The sequence below is a fragment of the Falco punctatus genome (assembly GCF_963210335.1).
Source record: "Falco punctatus genome assembly, chromosome: 9".
In the NCBI taxonomy this organism is placed as follows: Eukaryota; Metazoa; Chordata; class Aves; order Falconiformes; family Falconidae; genus Falco; species Falco punctatus.
Genome location: NC_137589.1, coordinates 15,130,938 through 15,153,159, shown reverse-complemented (window position 1 = coordinate 15,153,159; position 22,222 = coordinate 15,130,938). Strand labels below are relative to the sequence as shown.

Here is a 22,222-nt window from a genome sequence, read left to right as displayed (position 1 = left end):
AGAAGGTAGCGGGAAAGAGAGACACCAAAAGCAACCTAAGTCAGTGGGGAGCTGCAGCATGAAGCTGACAGCACGTAACCCTTTAATACATATTAATTTAAAACCAGTCTCAAACTCTCTGCTGGCTATTTAAGCTGGAGTAGAAAGCAGTGCCAACACAAAATCTGTAGTGATACAGGAGACCCACCCAATTAAAAGATTCTTACAAATATGCATTTGATATCCTTAAGGGGAAAAAAGTACTACATTTAATATTTTATATTTTATTTGCTATAATTATATTCTTAATTCAAAACACTAACAATTTAAAAATAACTTAGATGCAATTGATCTGTAATCAAAGTTTGCATCTTTCAGGTGGTAAATCACCTAAAATTATACTTAACATCCAACAGAATACAATCTTCCAGCACTCACTTCTCCCAAACATTTACAGGAACACAGAATATGAAGTTTTGTAAATGATTAAATATAAACAAAACTTTAAAATAAGCTGATCCTACTTTTTTCATGGCATAAACGATTCCTTGTGTTTCAAACACTGGAATGACTTTTTTATTTCTGCCAAATCTCTGAACAATCTAAAGATGCCACTGAAGACCACTTAGAGTAAAAAACCTGACTGCTGCTAAGCAACCCAGAAAACACTCTTACATGTTCAATTGTTTAGTGCATTAAAAAATTTCACACATATTGAGAATCCATGTACTCTGGACTCTAATGACAGTAATGTCTTCCACACAGAGGAAGAAAAGAAAATTCTGCAGGATATGTTCGTATTTCAAGAAGAAATTGCTTATAAAGGACGAAAGAATTGATCAAATTTATTCGCTGTTTCTGCACATGGAATAGATTAGAAACAGATTCTCCCTTATCCGCTATTTTACACACACTCCAGAAGTAAATTTACTAAGGAAAACCAGCACTTATGTTTTTTTTACTAAAAAAAAAAAAAGTGCACCAAGATTCCTTTTCACTATATAAAACAGTATTTAAAAAAATGTATTCCATATCCAGACTCTTTAAATCAATGCTATTTTAACTGGTCTAAGTGCATATAAACAAAGGACATTTAATATTTCACCATTCCATAGAACTTCTCACCCATGGCTGCACATTCACAAAAAGTAAGACCATGCCTTATATTCTTTGAAGTAGATCACAGTGAAATTAAGTATTTCAATATTACAGGAAGAACAACATGCATATCTAGCCTTCATTTGAATTACACAAAATTCATATACACATGTGTTACTTTAATATATGTATCACACAGAGATACCATTTTAAACACAGATATATTTTTTTTCCCCTCCATCAAGCAATTAACTTTACACTGTGCTACAAAAGCCACGATGAGTGAAATGTTCTGCACAGGAACTACTTTACAACATAGCTTCTGGTTTAATTATTCTGCAAACAGTTCACTGAATCCCTGTTTATATTCCCTCAAGCAATTCAATCATTTTACTATAAAGGTCATGGGGAATATATTCAGAAGACATCAATCTGCTAAAGCTTTTTTGAACATAAACATGCTTCATGGCATCACTTAATTGACCTAATATTTATTTTGGAATTATGTATTTCATTTTTTACATTTCTCAAGATGCTTAGTCTTAAGTTACTGATCTCGTATATTCAACTGCCATAAATTTATTGCAGGCACAGTCTGAACAGAACAGAGCCAATAAAAATAGATATAATCTAAGCCTTCCATTCACATAAAGTTATTGGCAATAGGGAAAAAGGCAAATTTAAAGTTTAGTTAAACCACTAATTCACAGTGGCAATACAAATTCCTAAAGCTAGACTTTACTTAAAATTGAAGAGTATCACCCACCTGTAAGTAGAATTTAAAAATATTTTTCTAAACAAAAAAGGAAGTGGTGAAAATATTTTAAACTCCAGAATATCTGGTAACCTCACTATGAAACTTCAGAATATTCAATACAATTACAAATTTTAAAACTTGCTATATAAAGTTACTAATAGCACCAGCAGATCAAAGAGATTGATTGTGTTATGCATATACTGGATTTAAGAAAAAGTCATACATTCTCAAAAGGACTGAAATGACACTTTTTAAAAACAGGATAAATCATTAGTATTACCAATTTATACCTCCAAGTATCTTAATAACATTGTTTCTTTCAGGACAGACTTACTTGGCTTAATGCCAGTTTTCAGATGTGTTTATACTATAAACTGTTTAGCTGAACTTCATTAAAAAAATACTGCAAGTTTTCTTCATGAGGAAATATAACATAATTCCTTTCCAAGAATGCCCCTGATCTGGCCTGTTCCATAAGCAGCAAAATGGCATTTTGGTTTTGTTCTGCTAGTCATCTCATTGCTACTTTGAGCAATGAATCTAGTTTTTGCAGATACGTTGTACCAAGTAAGTAGAGAAATATCCCAGTCCAACCTTTTTTTAATATCCACACTCAAATTATATATTTTACTTGAATGATCTAGAATGAAGTTTCATTTTTTCTTTGGCAGTAATTCGTATTTATAATTTTGGATTTCAAAAGCTCTATAATATTTTAGCAACTAGAGTAAAAACAACCTGTTGTGTGGTAACGGACAAATAAGAGTTATCTTTGCAAGTTAAAAAGCTTTAGAGAAGGACTGAAAGCCCTAAAAAAAATTTGCCTTCCCATAGCTTCTCAAATAAAACATTGGGCAGACACACACATACACACACACAAAAAAAAAATATCAGAAAAACCTTTCCCTGGGACATAGGGGGAAAAAGTACCTATAAAAGCCACTGTATGACAAAGAAATTTTCTTCAGCATCTACATGCTGCAAGGCTCAATAACCATATGAGCACAAAGATTGCTGCTTATTTGTTTCCTCGAAAAAAAATCTTACAGACCTAATTCATATCACATAGTTTTAGCAGAAATTGGAACCAAGATTCTGCAAAGCCTCCCAAGGCCCGGCCTGCACAGAACTTGAGCAAGTGGAAAATGGACAGCTCATAGTTCACTTGCATCTACACATTCCCAATGGGCAAAAAGCCGAAAAAGGAATGGGGCGTCACTATTTTTTTAAATTCGTATTTGAGAAAAAGATTCACCACACAACTTCATCAAGTCTTTTTTCCCCCTACACAAGGAGTATTTTCCACAAGGTTTACTGCAATCCTTACACACCAGGCAAGTACTGGAACTGCAAGGGAACAGAGGATTTGAGGCTGCGTTGCAGCTGGTACCACACTGACCAGCTTCCTACCACTGGGAAAAGACTCAACGGTCAGTCAGACTGGGCAAAGAAAAGCAATTTAATCGAGCTCTTAGGGCAGATCAGTGGAGGATACTGCTCCTAGTCCAGTAACATTTCTATCAGGCTGCATTTGTACCTCTCTAGAGATGGTGTAACAGCTAAAACATTTAACTACATATACACATATAGTTCACAACTGGTAAGTGATATCTATCAAAAAATCTTCAGCTAATCGCAGATTGTGTGTGTCCTGGCAAGTGACCTCCTGAAGTGACCACAGTAATAGTCCTTAGCCTCTAATAAAATGGGTCAAAATCTGACCTTTAAAGTTTTAGAGAATATCCACCTGGGCAGATTTAAAAAAAACCCCAAGCATAAAAAATATAGCTTTATTCCACAGCATTTATAAAACTTTTGATCTCAAGATTCGAAATTCAAAAGCCACAGCTGCTGGCAGCTGGCCATTTGGGAGGTAGTCAGAATAACTGGAAATCTCGTGCCTTTTAAATGCAATGTCTATTGTTGTCTGTCTTTCTCTTCACCAGTGATACATTTCTAAACATTTAAAAAAAAACCCTTCACTCTTGAAAAAAAAAAGAAACTAAAGAACAAATTATCTCCTATTTGTTCTCTCATATGTACAAAAAAGAGACTTCCAGGAAGGCTATGTTGAGCAACAAGTTTTTCTGTAGCTTACACAGCAGAATCCAAGTGATAGAGATAACACAACTGTGCTCCAATCTAAGCTGCATTAGGAAGTTCTGTTTTCACAACTTGCTAGCATGCCACCAGTAAGAACATAAAGCTCAGCAGGACATAATGTAATCCATTGCATGTAGTCCATGAACTACACCACTTGAACCAGTGAGGCCACTCCAACCCACAGCCAGCTCCCACTGCTTGGCCACCGAACCTCCAGTTGGTTTATCCAGTTCCTGTAAGTGAATTCTGTTGCCTCAGCTTAAGCTCAAGCGGTTAAGAAGCACACACAAGCTAACTTAATCTTTGTCTGAAAATAATTTTAAAAGCTGTTGAAAGGCAGCAAAGCAGCAGCGCTCAGTGCATTGCTACAAGAGACCTGTGTCCCAATTCACCCAGCCAGGCTGCAGGTCCCCTTCCAGCCAGGGACCCTCTAGTCATGCTGCCACAGGCCAGAGCATCCGTGGCAAGACTGATCTGCAGCCAAACACAGCGCCCATACACCCCCCATGTGGGCAGGATCAGGCTACAGGAAGGTGTCTATGGAGACCTGCCCTGGCAGCCACCCCCTGTCCCAGCTGCCATGCTCCCAGACGCTGCGGGGGCTTAAGTACCAGCACCCTCCCCAGGCACAGGCTGCAGCTGAGCCTGTATTAGCCATACCCAGCCCTTGCATACAACAGACCTAGGGTATGTACTTAACTACCGTGCGCACGCACACTGCTGCCAGCCACACAGCGGGGTCACCACACCTCATCTCACATACTGAACCTGTGACTGCATCATTCAGGTTGGTGCAAGCAAATGAAACACACTGGGCACCGCTACTTGTTCTCAGTTCTGCTTACTTAAAGCCTGGCTACACCAACACCTACCACAGACCATCCAAAAAACTATCCTTATTTTTTTGTCAATAAATAAAAATCTAAGGAAATAAGACAGGAGGATACACTATTGGCACAAGAGAAGATCAAAATAAAGAAGGATCAGAATAAAAATAAGAAGTGGGCATAAGGAGGAAGAGGTAAGATGCCCCAACATTCTGATCTTCACTGTTCATCGTGAAACAACAGTTCTCAGGCAGAGGCCAGTGGTCAACAACTGGCCTGTGAAACAGCATCATATACATGGATTTTTTGGGGAAACACTCTCAAATGGTAAACACTGACTTGCAACATAATTACCTTGTATTTAGGAGACACCATGAATTAAAGCGGTGTCTAACGAACAGCAGTAACCACAACAAACAAATAGAATAAGATTAAGAATTTAAGAAGTATTAGTGATTTTCTACCTGTTCAAGAGAACCACAGCTTCAAAACGCCAACACCAACCTAAGTAACTTTTGACTGCTCCATCAGTATTGTAAGTTTCACTGACATGACACTAAAAAGCACCAATACCCAAGGATAAGAAACACAAAATTTTAAAAAAGAAGTCTTAAGTCCTACTAGGATTTTTAAAGGTGGGATGTACAGACCATTTTTTCCACAGCAGATGTTTCTCACTGTCCTGGGGAAGGCAAATCGACCCCTATACTCAGTCACAATTTTATCAGCTCTGAAGTAAAGGCTGCAAAGTACCATTTTTAATACTGTTATTTGATAAAGCATTTATCTAAAAACATGTATTTATAGTCTTATTCAATACATAACACTAATAAATATTAACCTCTAACATGACTGTCAAATATTAGATTTAGTATTGTAGCTCAACAATTGAAAATGTGGAATTAATGTTCAGCTTTGTAGTTAAGAATCTTTTGATTCCTTTGCTTTCCGAAATTCACTATCTCACTTCAGCACTGAACACTGAAACACTAACCAAAATCCCCAAATTTTACGGTTTGTTTCCTTTTCAGATGAAGGAGAAAAGTCATAAAATGAAATTTTGCCTCTTGTTCTGTCAGTAGGCACCACTGAGAAGAGTCTGGCTCCATCTGCTTACACCCCAACACAATTACACAAAATTAGTAAGGTCTTCCCTGTGACTTATCAAGATCAAAGATAAACAGTCCCAGATGTCTCAGTCCCTCCTCCTATGTCAGATACTCCAGTCCCCCAACAGCTTTGTGACCCTTTGCCAGGCTTGTTCCAGCACATCCATGTCTTCCTTGTACTGGCAAACACAGGTCTGGACACAGGACTCCTGATGTGTCTCCCCAGGGCTGAGTAGCAAGGAAGGAAGGATGCCACCCTCAACCCACTGGCAACATTCTTTCTCATGCAGCCCAGAATGCTGTTGGGCTTTTTTGTCACAACACTACACTGCAGGCTTGCTTATGATCAGCTTGCCCATCGAGACCTCCAGGTCCTTTTCTGGGACACTGCCCTCCAGCCTGTCAGGCCCAAACCTGTGATAGTATATGAGGTAATTCCTCCCCTGGTGCAGAAACACATTTACTTTTGTTGACTTTCATGACATTCTGGCCAGACCATTTTTCCAGTCTGTCGAGGTCCCTCTAAATAGCTGCCCTCCATCTTCACATCCCTGACCAGTTTTTCCTTGCTTGCAAGTACACAGTCCAGCAGAGAACTTCCTGTTGTCACCTCCCTGATCACCTACATTTGGAACTTGTCATGAATGCACTCCAGAAGCCTGCCACGTTGCTTGTGCCCTGCTGTGCAGCTCCTCCAGCAGAGAATAGCATGGTTAAAGTCCTCCATGGGGATGGAGGCTTGCAAACATGAGGCTTCTGCAAGCCATCTCAAGGCCTCACATGATGGTCTGAACAGACATGCGTATCACCCCCCAGGTTCGGTCTATCCAGTAATCATGACCCACTCTCAACTGGCTCATCACCTGCTCCAAGGCAGAGCTCCATGCAAGCCCACCACTCTCTCACATAAAAGGGCAACACCTTCTCCTCGGCATCCAAGCCTGTCCATCCTAAAGACCCTGTATCCAGTCACTGAAAGACTCCAGTCCCAAGAGCTATTCCCACCACACCTCCCCAACCTCAATGAGACCATAGCTCTGCAACTGCATGCAGACCTCCAGTCCCATTTGTCCAACATCCGTGCTGCCTGCATTAGCATCAGGCATTTCAGTGAGGTATGTGCTTCATGTGGATTTCCCAGAGAAAGCATGATGACTTCTGTAAGTGTCCTGCACGCACGTGCCTGTTGCGTGCCTTTCTGATTTCTATGCCTTGGTCTCTACTGCACTAGAGCTACAGAGCCAGGATAATGACTAGGACAAACCAGTGTTGCTACATACCCATCAACCTCTTTTCAGGAAATCTGGTTTGCAGCAGAAAAGTTAAACACAGTTATGCTACTAGGCAAATGACTTACCCATTCAGACACCTAGCATAATCTCTGTTCTGTATTTGTTTTCAACCCCCAATCTATCACACCCACCTTTTTTTTGCATAGACATCAAGAGTTTTTCCCCCCAGTATCCAAAACCTACACTTTTACATTAAATGAGAGAACCTGTTGAATACCCAGATTCCTTAGACTCCATTAGCTGGAGAGCAGCAGCAGAGATACAGCCTTGTGTTTTCTGTGAGGATCATAGCGACTCCAATAGCTCCACACATACAGTGACCTGGCAGAGGCTTCCTATCACTCATGAGCGTTCCTTCACATCAATGAACCTTTAACAGGAAATAATTTTTTTTGAAAGTTATGTACTCCTGTTTCAGTAAAGAGGATATCACTGTAGACATCTTCACATAAATCAGCTATAAAAGACATCGAAACATGAAGAGTTGCATTGCCCATGCAATACAGTCATACTGATCCGAACCAGAGACAAGAAAGCCTAGGCCTAAACAAAAATAGATACTGAACAAAAGCTGCAGATATGTTTCAAGGAAGGCTTTTAGTTGCTTAAGTCAATTTTTTTTTTTAAAATTACCACCAATTAACAGGTAGCAACTTAAAGAATAAATCCTTAAATCAAGTACTCATTCCTTCAGCTACAAAAAGTACACACAAAATGATCTATCTGAACTCCAGTTCACATATAGTCATATTAGTTTTTATGCTTAAAGCCACTGAGTCTTCACACTAAGGGATATCACTGTAAAAAAAAATTAAAAAGCTATTCATTCTTCAACACAGAGGGCTGAAATTAAAAAAAACCTAGCATGTTTCATTGTTTGACAGGCATAAAGCCAAGAGCCTGAAATAAGTACTCAAAATAGGACGTATTTTCCAATGGAGGTAAAGATTACAATATAACCAACAGGAATGTGCAAGCCAGCAATACTTAACTTAGCAGTTCATGCCAAACCATGATAGTCCGTTGTACTACTTAAAAAACACTGAAACTTGAGAAAGTGGTATTATTACAATTGTTAACAGTGGAATGCAAGACCATTTTTAAACTAAAAGTCACACAAATTCATTTAATATATTTATTTTTGTAGAAATAGACTATTCAGCACTTTAGGGAATTGAAAACCTGACAAAGAACTTTTTTTTTTTTTTCTACTATATGCAAGTTAAATACCAAATGTATAAGCTATTAGAAAGGCTCCAGTTTCCACAACTATGTCCTTGCCCAGGTTATGCTGATACATTGCAAGGAACAACAACAACAACAAAAAAAAAAAAACAAAATAAAAAACCACCAACAAATCTCAATTTAGAAAAAAAAAAAAACGACCACACTTTCTTCCCCTAGGAAACTGTTTAGGACCTACTAAAATAAAGAATTGAGAAGATACTTCAGTAAGAATCTGGTCAAAGAAAAAGACATACTTCACATCTCTTAAAGTTCCAACAGGGACACAGGGAACTTTAAACAGCAGTATAAATCAAGAGCACTAAGTATTCTTAACTTCAGTTGCAAGAAAGGTAAATTATTCAAAGGATCACACAACATTTAGTTTAATTATACAGATTCCTGCCACCATCACACTCTCAAAAAAAAAAAATTCCAGAAGAGAATTAGTAATTCCTGCTTAGCCATTTAAACATAAAAAACCCAACATAAATTTAACATGGAGTTTGCTATCACCACACAAAAAACAGCAGTCAGGACCATTCCATTTAAATTATGATTGCCTATTAAGCAGCTAACTCACTGAAAATCTTTCAATTCATGTTTTCAGGGGCTAGTCTTTAACAAAACTATGGTTCATAGCAATGTCACAGCAGAGGCCCAGGTTCCCAAGAACATCTAAACATCTCCATCTTCTTTAATATATTCAAATACAAGCATTTTTCTTCCCCACACCCACAAACCCCTCAAACTCTGCTTGTCACACTCACCAATTTATTCTCTGTAGTTAAAACTACTAGAAGTCTAAGAAAAGTAAAGTATTAAAAGTACTTTCCCACATAGTTATGCATTAAGTAGGGAAAATATACATGTTTAAATACAGTGAGTTTCACCTGATGGATCAGCAAACAAAATAAATTGGTTATCATCCAAGCATCAGAACTAGGCACTGCACAAGTACAGTCCTAGGATCAGGCAATGGCTTCAAAAGGTGACCTCCAGGCAAAGGAATTAACAAATTTCAGTAGATTTACACTAAACTTTGACCTAGATTAGATTGTGGAAAAAAATTGTCTCTAACTACTTATGTCACTTCGCTCTAAGAAAAGCATGGCTTCTTTTGGTGAAAGACTACTAGTTGAGCATTTTCCTAACTCCCCATGACAGGCAAAGAGCACCAAAGCAGAGGGACCAGGACAGGGAAGAGTTCACCTGCTGCGAGGGCAGGAGGGAGAGCCACACAAAGGCACTCAAATGAGCTGCTTGTACTGACTTCATACTAAATTTCATTTGCAGTACTATTATCCTTACTGGCTGAAAAAATAATAAATGATCCTTTATTATTTTTAGAAATCAGGTCTACTTTACATAAATTAAGATTGACGTGCCTCCTATAATTCTGACCTACCCCAGTTAGCGATTATTTTTAGTTACTAATGACAGTCAGTACTACATCAGCACAGAGTACTACTATTCTCCAAGATTCCTACTCAGTATCAACACAACCTTCACTGTAAGATGAGGTCAACAGCAAACAGTGTGCTCATGGTGATGAGTACTCTTCAGAGTTTCCTGGGTATGTAGGTCTGTGCTTTTCTTAATGTGTTTGTTTATCAATAGTCAAGTAAATACTGAATTTTCATGAGAAAATACCAACCAAACCACAACACAGCACCCCCTCCACACATTACCCACAAAGTTTCAGATCCCATAGTTAAAATGATCCCAAAGAGTACTCAAACTGGAAGATGATGTGTAAAACCAAACAAATAAGAACAGAGACAACAGGCAAGCTGTTGTTTTTTTAAAGAAAGAGCCATATAGAATATGGTGCACACACCACTGCTGGCATTAGATTCTTACTAAAAACCAGCATGGATTTGCTTTTTTACCAAAATACTGTCGTGTGACAGCGCATTATAAAGTTATGAAGTGTTTAAACGTGTGTTGTACATATATATCCCATCAAAACCCCCAATGTACGTTTAAAAGCATGACATAGAAAAAGGCTTATTTGAAATGCAAGCCTGGTATAACGCTTTGTAGCCAAGAATAAGACATACATGCAAGAGAAAAAGTTGCCTTTTTTGTTTCTTTGGTTGGTTTGTTTTCTTTTTTTAAGTTCATGGGCTATTTGTCTAATTCTATTGATTGCTGTGACATTATCTGTTAATTATACTTTTTTGACAGCTTTTCTAAGTTTAGTGGTTTGCATTTTTAAATAATATTCAGCTGCTATGGTAACAGGCAGTCAAACATGCACTAAGTCATTCATTCCACAGTATTAAGTCACCTGAGCATACACCAGAATTTTGTGCAGAGTAGCTATAATTAATAGGGCTACTATGAAATATCATCTTCTGTTGCTGCTGAAAAGAATAGCTCATCCATTCTAATCAAACTTGCTTCCTGGGGGGGGAAAAAAAGCTTATTCTCAAGATATTTGTTTACCAACAAACTCTGATGAAGACATGCACCATAAGATAGCTTACATTCCACCATAAAGCCTGAGATTTGTTTCTAGAACATTATTCCATTCATCTATGAGCAAGTAATAAAGGAGTCATACAAAGGAGTTGGACATAACAAGAAAAAACTATTCTTATGTTTAGGATTTTTACCACAGCATTTTGCATTTTCTGATATTCCAAACATAAGCGCTCTTAGAGAAGCTCCCTCTACCTTTCATTTCACATACTTATCTTAAGGCTACTCAGAACCACACTCCGAAACACCAAAAATATTAAACCAATTATTTCAAAGTTGGGGGGGGGGGTGAGGGGGATGTACCAGAAGCACCCTCAAATCTATCAAGATTTTCTGATACCTCAGTTAACATTTGGTTTCTGCTTCAAATATAACTGGTAGCAAATTAGCCACCTGAACATTTCTGAAAGAGCTACCTGGTATCTCACTACAGCACTTACTCCAGTTGTGGATTTTCTATCTGACAACTGTATCCCATTTATGCCCAGGAGCTATACAGTCTGCTATGCCCAGGTGAATCTCACTGAAGCCTGCATTGCCCCTCAAGAAACTATCCACGCAATATTAAGTGCGGGAAAGATGAAAACAGCCATGACAGAAACAGAAAATTCAGCAACGCAATCACCAAATGTGACAGAAGGACCAAGAAAAACACTGAGCTTCTTCATACTCTTTCTAGCCCTGATTGTTTTTTACATTTCATCATTAATACAGTAAAAAACAGATGTTAACTAGCAAAAAAATAAGGGATCCCCAAGCAAAAATGAGAACATTTCCTGACAGGTTTCTTCAACAGATGTGGTTTCAAACTTGGCTTTAAAGATGACTGAACTAAAGATGACATATTCCCACTTTCCCATAAAATAAGAAAGCTATCGTGAACAGTGGAAGAAATCACAAGTTTTTAAAGTCATTTTAAGACCTTTCACAAGCATAAACATGCTGTCTAGCTGCTGGTAAAAGCAAAAGAGCTTTTAAGCATTTAATACGAACAAAAAGCTGTACTTACACCAGCCCAAGTTTAAAAAAAAAATAAAAAATAAAAAACAGCAAAAATCCAGCTAACTTTTGGAAATCAGAAATCTGGTCATCACCACTTAAGACTGCAGAGGTGTTTCCCCTCCACGATGCAATTTCTGCATATTTTAAGATCTTCCAGTGAAGGATCTGGTATTAGAAACTGTATGAATCATGACCCTATGAACTGTCTAATAAAAGTTAGTTTCTGGAGATGGCACACTGCTTCCTTTCCATTGTTCCTTTCCTTCTAGGGGGAGTAAAAGTTTCCACTCCCAACAGATGGCCACAAAAAAAAAAAAAAAAAAAAAAAAGGGTGGGGGGGAGATGGGGAAGATGTTAAAACAAATTCAACATTGGCTTGTAATTAGCAGTATGATTGACACTGAATTTCTGGGTGCCAGTTACAGATCTGGCTTCACAATGCTCTTTGTGACACCCTGACAGAGCTACTTGGTGCCTGAGGTATTCTACAAGGAAAGAACAAGCAAAGCCTATCTTGTAGGAATTCAAGAGGCAAGATAAAAACTTGTAAAGTACGTAAAGGAAACTGAATGAAAGTGACAATGTTTAACAAAAAGTTCACAGTTTTCTGACAGAAAGAGCTATTATGTGTGCCTCACACTTCCTAATAAGCAGTTTTTCATTACCAATAATCCCCAAAAAATTATGTTTTCGCGCAAAATCGATTATTGCCAAGTCCAACACACCCTTTTTGTGAAGGAAAGTACATCTGATGCAAAAACTCTTCAAACCATCACCTAAACCATGTGTATTCTAGACCAGACATACATCAACTTCTCATCAAAAAGAAGGCAGCACTCTGTTTGCATTTACTCACTGTACTCTATCAATCACAACTTTTTACTACACTCTTATGATAGTAAGAAAAAAAATAAATGGAACAAACAAAAAACCTCTCACATTTTGACACTGGCTACTACTGGATGACACAACCTATACGGTATATGGATTCTGCTTAGGAGCATCTTTTACCCTCACACGCTTACTACCTCAGGCAGTAGAAGGAAGGACTGTGTGTGGGATGAGATAATGGAAATTTATTTTGCTACTAGAGGAAAATGTTAAGGCAATCTTCAATCTTCTCAGTACTTTAACTTTTGACCCTTCTTCCTGTAACTTCATACGCAAGAACAATTTTTCTTTTCAATATCCATGGGGTTTTTTTGGTTTTAAGACACCTTCGATGAGCAAATCTTTATTAATAGTTGTTGCCACTTATGAGACTTCTGTATCTCGGAATTCCTTTCTCTTTACTGCATTACATAATGAGATTTTTCTACTAGTGCTAAAGTATTAACTGATTAAAGATTAACTCACCCCCAGGAGAGAGAATCTCAATTAAAAAAATTCCAATCATTGTAGTCACCAAATCAAACCGAAGCTCTTCGGGGACCAACCCCACTCATCGGCTCCCGTTCCCCTGCTCACTCCCGCAGCCTGCCATGGCTGGCAGAGGCAGGTGCCCTGCAGGGCAGGGTCAGGCAACCAGCACCCCCGGCTCCCAGCAAGTCAATGACATGCCTTCCAGGTGACACACCACACCAACAACAGTGAAATATTTATCAGGGGGTTGTTTTGAAAACGTACATGAAATACACCGTGTTAAGTGTAACATGAAGTGTTTACAAAACAGTAGTCCTCGAGGAAGGAGGACCTTCCTGAAACTAACTTTATCTTTCCTTGTTGATCCAAACACAGCCTGAGATTTGACAACACAAGTCCTGAAACTGACCTCCGTTCTCATGGGCTCTTCAGCAGCAGAAAACACCCCAGGGGCAGCACCCCACTCAGCAACAGCCCCAGCCGGCTCCCGTCTATTTATCTGCTCTTCAGCAACAACAACTGCTACTCCTATATATTTTGTCAGAAGCTGCCTACGTAACTTCCACGGAGAGTCAGATAATTCAAAACATATTGGGACAAAATATGTAGTCTCAAGGAAAAGGGGGGGGGGAGGGGGATGAGAAGAAAGCAGAGCCAAAGGCTGAGCAAGTCTCAGGGCAGTGGTTGCCGGTGTCAGCTCTCCCGCAGCCAGCCCCGCTCCTCCGGCCGGGACGCCCAGCTCCAGAGGCTCCCTGCCCGGTACGCCGCGGCCCCGGCTGTTCCTCGAAAGCCGAGAGCCTCAGCCGCCCTGCCAGAGCGGGGATATTATGCTTTTAAAGAGGGATTTCTGAGGCACCTTGACCTTCAAAGCCACAGCCTGGCTGCGCGCTGGCTGCCGCTGCGAGACGAGCCCCGGCGGGGCTGGGCACCGGCACCACCCGCCACGCCGGGGCCGGACCGGCTCCAAGCGACGTCTGACGCCTCGGGGGTGCCCTGTCACCCGCCCCCGGCCGCCACGCGCGGCTCCGCTGCGGGGAGAGGGAAACACGCAGCCTCCCCCCCTACCCCGCCCCGAGCAGCGCCGGCCCGGGAGGCCACGGCAGCGCCCGGCAGCCCGGGACCGGCCCGCGGGGCTCCCACCCACCCAGGGCCGCGGCCAGCGCCCGGCCGGCCAGCGGCCACCCCTCTGCGGCGCCGGAGGGGCTGACAGGCGGCTCCCCGGCCCGCCGGGGAAGCGGAGAGGCAAGGCACGGCGGGCCGGGGACCCGGCCCCTTCCCCTCCCGGGCCGCCACCGCCCCGCGCCCCCCGGGGACCGCCGCCGCCGCTCCCCGCCCTCACCTTGGAGCATGGCCTCCAGTTTCTTCCTGTCCACCCGGAATCGCTCTTCACCCCACTCGGGGCTGTGCAGGGGCCGCGGCGGACCGGCCGAGTCCTCCTCGGAGCCGGGCACGGGGGAGTCGGTGCTGCGCTCGCTGTTGGAGCCCGGGTCGGAGAGCGGCTGCTGCAGGTACCCGCTCAGCGGGTCGCACTGAGCCGCCATGCCGCTGCCGGGCGGCCCCCGTCGCCGCTCCGAGCCCCACTCGGCCGCCTCCCCGCGGGACGCTATCTGCCCCCACAGCCGCTCCCCCGGCTCATCCCAGCCGCCGCCTGCCAGAGTCCCGGCCCCGGCGCCGCTGCCTGCGCCCGCCTCTGCCTCCGGCTCCCCGCCGAGTGTGCGCGTCCCCGGGCCGGCGGCGGCGTCCACGGCTCGGCGGCGCCCCCAGCCCGCCCGCAGCCCGCACAGCATCTCCGCCTCCATTGGGCCGCCGCCGGCCCGCCGGGGAGGGGCCGGGGATATCCCCGGCCGCGGCCCGGGAGGAGGGGGCACGGCGCGGCGCGGCGGGAGGAGAGAGGGGAGGGGGACGGGGAGGGGGAGGGGAGATGCCGCCCACAACCGCACCGCCTCCGCCTCAGGGCCGGCCCCGGCCGGGTCCCTGTCAGCGGGGCTCAGGGGCAGCCGCCGCCGCCCAGCCCGGCCCGGCGGGCGCTCCCCGCTCGGGGCAGGCCCCGCCGTGAGGTGAGCGGTGCCCGCGGCGGGGCGGGGGGCGCCGGGCTGCCCGCGGCCCCCTCGGCTTCCCGCCTCCGCTGCCTGAGGGAGGGTCGGTAGCGATCGTGGGGTTCCGGGGAACACGCGACGTGCGGGGTGGCGGGCCCTAAAAATCGTTCCCGCCTAAAAAGCGCCCCCCACCCCCCCCACACACCCACCCACACACACACACACACCCACACACCCCGCGGAACCCGCCTGCGTGCGCGGCAGGGACAGGCAAGGCAAAGTTTTGCCCGTGTGCTGGAGGCGCCGTTGACTCGGCGTGGGGACAGACCGCCTCGTGGCCACGGGGCCCAGCTGTTCGGTACGAAGCCTCCGCCAGGCCACGCGCTCCGCTGGCACCGCCGCGGGAAAGCGGGATACGCGTCCCTCGGCTCCCGGCGTAACGGCCCCAACCCGCACCCGGCATCCCGCAACCCGCACGCGGCATCCCAGCGTGGGAGTTTCACGACGGCGCAATTCCTGTCGCTTCACAAACAGATCTAAGACCAAAAGCACCCGCCCGTGCAGGAGAAGCATCGGCAGGAGCAGCCACGCTCGCAGTGATGCCGTTGCACTGCTTCTGCAGTCAGACCCACTGCCCCATGCGTGGCTGCCCAGGCCAGGTAGGCGAGGGGTGCACGCCCCTCTCTGGGTCTGCCAGCTTGTTTCTTCTTTGGAAATCCTCTCCGACAAAAAAAAGCAGTGCTGCACATCACACAATCAAACAGAAGCTTTCTGTTTTGATTAATCGCTGCTTTCTGGTGAAAAAGCAGGCAGTGATAAGATGCTTTGGCAGCGCTGTGCCTGGAATCCCCAGTGGTACCCTGCCCTGAGAGCACCACACCTCGCCCGCAGTGCCGCAGACACCTGTCATCTGTCTTCTTCAGTACTGGAGCATCCGCATGATTACGGTGGCCAAACCAGGTTGCTGTACGCACACTGGAAAGCGATACAAAAATACAGCTGACTTAGGCGATGGTGAATTCGCCTCATAGTTAACATCAGTTTGAAGAACCGTGTTAAAATTTGTCAGGAACTGCACCAATACTCCGGGTAGATGGGAACTGCGCAGTGTCCAGGTGCAATATGCAGTCATTCTTACAGAGGTTCACATTTTGGCTTACTGAGTCTTTACATATTTCCCACTTGGCGTCATGACAGTGTGAATTCTACAACACCCATGGTTGCATTTCTACTGAACATTATGTGCACAGAGGAAGGTATTCTTAGTGGAAACATCTACTATTCAGTTGCAGTATTTAATTCTCTTGGTGGTCTCGCAGCCTCTGTGGATGCTAGCCAGTGGCTTGCAGACAACATACCGCTCAAAAGACCCTCTGATACTTCTCATGACCATGGGAAATAAAATGGCTAAAGTCAAAAACAATAGTACAAAACATGAATATAGGCCATGAAAACAGCACAATCTCCTTTTCTCTCATAGTTTGCTTGTAGCATGATAACACTTTAGGTGTGCAGGGCAGTCTGAGGAAACACTCAAGTCTTTTTCTTCCCAGTTCAGAAGTTTACAGTTACCAACCATTTGTTTGGGTTCGTGTTTGTTTCTTTTTTTACAGATGAAAAATTGAATATTGTCCGCACCAAAGCAACCTGAAATTCAGCAAAGTCTGAAGCCTGACCGAGATCAGCACCAGCTGGAATTGTCTGTCTTCTAGATGCCGGGACCAGTAAGATATGCAACCCAAATGTTCAGATGTTATGAGTGTTGACCGTGCCAATTACAGTCCACAGCAGCTACAGGTGCGTAGCACCTCTGAGCAAAAAAAAAAATATTTGCATATTTTCCACTCATAAACTAATGAGATTTACAGCCAGGGATTCTCAATGTCCCTTTCCTTCTGTTTTATCAGTTCCTTCAATATAGCCACAGAAACCTTCTTTCTCATCAATTAGCTATGGTTGAACTCGGCAGTGTTTTTTGTTGTTTTTTTTTTTCCCCAGCAGCCATGTAAACAGTGTAATAAATCAAAGATCTCTTTAAAAAATAATGATGTACACAGTTTAGGTTTTATTCATTGAAAATAACCCTTTTATGGCGTGGTTTTGGACCGAAAATAAGAAGTAAACTCTTTGATTTCCTATTTAAATCCATATAAAATTGTTGGAAAAAGAAACAGATTTAGTGATTAAGAGTTATTATTCATATATTCAGTTATATATTCAGTAGAGTATCACTTCTGTTGCATAAATGGCATTTTATTTCTCCAGTATATTGCAGTGGAAGAATAAAATGTCTGTTGCACAGAAAACTTGAACTAAGCTGAAAACCACATTTTTAATGGCTAAAATAATATTAAGTGTGGATAGAATTGGGGAAAATGGATGGAAGTTGGCAGATAAAAGATCAAATGGCTAGAAAGAACATCAGCTGAAGTTGACTTTGGCATATGTAATTTATGTTGGCCATTTTTATGTGGTCAGTAGCTTGATCAAAGAAAAGAATAACAGGATCTTTCTTATTTTGGTATACCGTGTCTATTTTGTTACATTCTCTCCCTCTTTTTTCATCCTGGTCTCTTTTCCTCACCTCACACACACGTAATATCTGCAAATCTCAGAAAAAGCGTAACTGAGTAGAAAAGTGGTTTATTCTCACACTCAACCTATATGCAAAGTCTATTGTATAATATTCATTGGGCTGAAACAGATCCTATGAGTTTAAAGGAGAATCACTAATTGGTTGATCTACTGTCATAAGTCACATTTCTTTGGGACTGTATAAATGCCCCATATCAAGAGGGGTATAGGATCTCTCCGGTGAAGAATGTGGTTCTGCCCTCTGGCCTGTGGACAAGAAATGACAGCCACCACACAGTGAGCACCATTAGATGGCTTTGGGTCTGCCTTAGGGCCATTGCCAAAGCGTGAACCTGATGGCTAGCTGTCTCTGCACTCCACAAGGGCAAGATGTGGAAGCTACTTATAAATGGAAGAGTGACACAATGTAACTTGCCATTAACACAGCACGGTCTGTATTCCAGAGCTTGCATTTATTTATTATTCTTGACCTCAAATTCATCTACTTCACAACACCATTATGAAGCAACATGGTGTTATCTGTATTTTTCTGAGGTTGGAGACACTTGCAAAAGCACTAGCTCGGAAAGCTGCAGTGTGAGGGTGGGGGAAATGAAGGAGGCATAGAAAATCTTTAATATCTGTGGTATCTAGAAATGCTTTTCTAGGAGAGTGCTAAATTTGGGTTTAGTTGTTTGGGAGAGGTTTATTACCAGTGAAAATTAATGCTGGTGGTATTTTGAAAGGCTTTATTGCATTCATCTCTTTTGCAGAAGTAAGAGCCCGTGATATTTTGTCTTTCATGTTGTTGTGCCATAATCCCCAAGTAGGCCCCATTAACTCCAATTTCTCAGAATAACATAACGTGGCCTACTGTGTACTAAAGTACTGTGCACTCAATGCCCACCAGCAAGTACATAAAAGGTCCTCCATCTGTTATGAAAACTTTTCCACCCCCTAGACATTTCCAAGATAAATTCTTTTTCTAACCATAGAAGCAGAGAGATCCTGAAACATCTTCTTAGCTATACTGAGTCATGGCTCCATAAAAAAAGATTGGAAGAGATCTCAAGCAGGTCATCTAGTTCATCTCCTAACTCTGCTGAGTTCATTCCTGACAGATATTTGTTATTCCACTCCTCTACAGTTTCTAATGAAGAGGTCTCCATGACCTCTCCAGTAAATTCCTGTGCTTCACTTGCCATCAGGAAATACTTTTTCCCTTAATAAATAATTTGAATTATTCTCGCTGCAACTTCAGCCATTAGTTCTTGTCCTGTCCACCATGGACACAGTGAATGGATTATTTCTTCTTTGTATCAAACTTTGATGCTTGTGAATACTTTTATCAAGCATTGATTAATCCTTAAGTGTTCTTCATTAAGCTAGTCACTTCTGAGTCTTTCAGCTCATTCTCAGAGGTCATGTTTCTGCTTGTTGTCCCACAAACTCTTTCCACAATAATCCACATCCTTCTCAAAATACAGAGCACAAAACTGGGGAGAGTACCAGAGCTGAGGCCTTACCAGTGCTGAACCACTGCATGATCTTATTAGCTGTCTCACAATCTGTACTCCTGCTTATTCATTTCTCTGTCATGCTTATTCTGTCTCCATGGCAAGCCGTTACTGGTTTATATCGATGTACTATAATCCCTAGGCCCTTTTCTGGAAACAAACAAACAAACAAACAAATCCACACAGCAGACCCTGTCATCTAACTGATTGTTGTTTGTTGTATATTTTTGGTGCTCATTACTCTTGTTCAGCATGATCTCCTGGTCTTGTCCCTGTTGAATTTCATCCCATTTCTCTTAAAGACTGTGTTCCTGGTTCTTTTTAACGTTTCTTTGCAGTAATGTTGTACTTCTGCAGGTTTATTTAGTATGTCTCTAACAAGCATACTTTCAGTTTCCTCATCCAGATCATCAATGAAACACGGAACAGATATGGGCCCAGAACAGAATATCACAGTCCTATTTGATACATCCTTCCATTTTGACAGTGAAACAACCATAACAATCCTGTGTGGAGATGGTTATTCACCCATTTTTGTGTCAGCAACTGACAATTTTTGCTATACTTTATGGGAATGTTACAGGAAATAAAGTTTAAACTCTGCTCAAGTCCTTCCATATGGCCTGTACTGCTACTCCCCTACCTGCAGACATTCCTGGTCTATTATAGTAGCGCATTAGTCTGATAGGATTTATTCTTGTTGGATCTTGTTATTAAGTTACTTGTGCCAGTTACTTGTTCCAATTTGTGTGATCCTTTTTTTCCCCAGAATATTTCTGAGAGCTGAATTTAGCCTGAGCAGGCTAAAATTTCTCCGTTCCTTTCCTGCAGTTTTTGAAGACATTCACTATTATTTGACCTTTTCCAGTTTTCTGGTACGTCACCCATCACCAAAGGATTTTTTAAAAAAACATTAATAATTGTGAGAATAAACAGGGAAATAAATACAGCCTTGGTGAATCTGACAGAAAACTGTAGGACCTAGGCTTAAAAGTCCTGACATCACACAGAAGGTGTTAACATTTGGTAACATTCAATGTACTGTATAACCTTCTGTAGACACTTATTATAGCCATGCAGTTTTAAACATCTTAATCTTTGAAGACTTTTAAACAGATGGACTTTGTGAACCTTGTCTTTGCTGAAATGTTAGGAGAATTAGAAACAAATGTACGAGATCAGAAATCCAGGAATTTTCACTCTTGGAAATTTCATTGGGAATTTCTGGCAAGAGTGCAGCCTGTCTCTTTTGGCTCTCAGAAGCACAGTAATAAATTCACATTCTAAATCTAATTAGAAAACAATTATAAAGAGAGATTTAAATATTATCAGTCAAAAAAAGATACTGATATTGGCTAATTTGCAAGGAGAGTAAATATAGCATGAATCAAAGTTGGAGATGGCACTATAAAGACCAAAAAGACTGAGAACACAAATACTGCACTGGCAATCTCCTTGTCATGTCAGGTAACATCCTTCATTGCTGCCAAAAGAACTGCATTATGTATCTGTAAATTAGGAAAAATTGTTTTGTAATGTTTTCAGTAAATTAGAATCTAAATACTAAATCCTGAATTTGATAACCGTATTGTTTCCTTACTTAAGAGCAGGAGAGACTCTCTCTCCTTCAGAAGTCACTGGAAAAAAGTCCTCCTGGCTTAAGAAAAATTATTCCTGTTATGAAACTCCCCTTGCGCCACTGTAATCTTCCCAGGTGATTGTTAGGTATTTCACATTCTTTCTGTTTCGCTCAAGTTTAAAGTGGCAGGCAGGAAAAAGTGTCTTTATTGAAGAGGGAAAGGCTACTAAAATAATTTATGATATCACTTTAGCATTGAGAGGAGTTAATTCTTCACTTAAGTCAAATACATACGTAAGCATTTTCCCTCTAGATTCCTAAACTAATAAAAACAAAAAACCAGATAAATTGTTTTCTGAAGTCAGGTTTTAAAAGGATTGCCCTTTTTTATTAATAATATTTTGGTCATTTTTGTTTTGCTAGTATTTGTACATGTAACGTACATGCTTAACATCCTGCTTTGCTATTATGCATTTAAGAATGATGCAATTTAAACTCTATTCTTCCATTTCTATCAACAGATAGGATTTACTAAATTATTATAATAGACCCTCAACTAAGAAAGATTCTCCTTTATGCTGCATGAATACCCTTGGTCACTCAAGGCTTTCATATTGAGTAAAATAGCTGGTGAAATGTATGCGTTTTAATCTCAATAGTAAAAGGTTAAAAGCAGCTGAGATCAGTCTTTGGTTATCTACCTGAAATCAAACAGAAAAATGGGATTTGAGGTGGTTTTTTTTTGTTTTCTTATACATGCCTAAAACTTGATTTCATTACTATAAAATTGCTTGCACTTTATGAGTCACTATTCTGTAAAAAAGCACCCAGATAAATTTAGTGATTAAAACGTGCTTGCTTTTATTCCATACAGCTACTAACCTGTCAGTCCTCAGTAACCACACTTTTGTGCTATCAGGACTCTAAATGCACTAATAGGCTTTAATTTCTCTGACCAGCCTCACCTGGGGCCCCACATACACTCTCCACCCATGGGCCCAGAAGCTCCATTTAAGCCTCGCCCCGAGCATTCATTTTTGGTTTGAGCTCTTCTGGAGTTTAGTCTCTTGCCTTGGCTGGATGTTGGGCATGTATTGTAGGCCCGTGGTTCCCTGTCTTGTCTCTTCTTGTACTGACTTCCTGGACAGGTCTCGGTAATTTTATCACTGACCGCATTTGAGACTCTTAATAGAACTTGTTATCAGCACCCTTACACTGGGATCAGTAAGGTGTTGTTGTCCTATGCTTCTGGCTTGTCCTGCCTTGTAGTTCCTGG

At 41.9% G+C, this 22,222-nt stretch overlaps 1 protein-coding gene and 1 long non-coding RNA gene across 2 annotated transcripts in view; one reads left to right on the top strand and one right to left on the bottom strand.

Annotated features, from left to right (window-relative positions):
- BICC1 (BicC family RNA binding protein 1) overlaps positions 1-15,425 on the bottom strand; it is a 112,525-nt gene extending 97,100 nt beyond the window's left edge. The window contains exon 1 of the mRNA XM_080402696.1: positions 14,580-15,425. Within this exon, the coding sequence (XP_080258822.1) occupies positions 14,580-15,039 (460 nt within the window). The 5' untranslated portion in view covers positions 15,040-15,425. The remainder of the gene's footprint in view (positions 1-14,579) is intronic.
- Positions 15,426-15,504: 79 nt separating this feature from the next.
- LOC308069787 lies at positions 15,505-17,143 on the top strand. The gene is made up of 2 exons (XR_013930512.1): positions 15,505-15,935; positions 16,890-17,143. It is a non-coding gene; the product is annotated as an uncharacterized lncRNA (long non-coding RNA).
- The last annotated feature ends 5,079 nt before the right edge of the window (positions 17,144-22,222 follow it).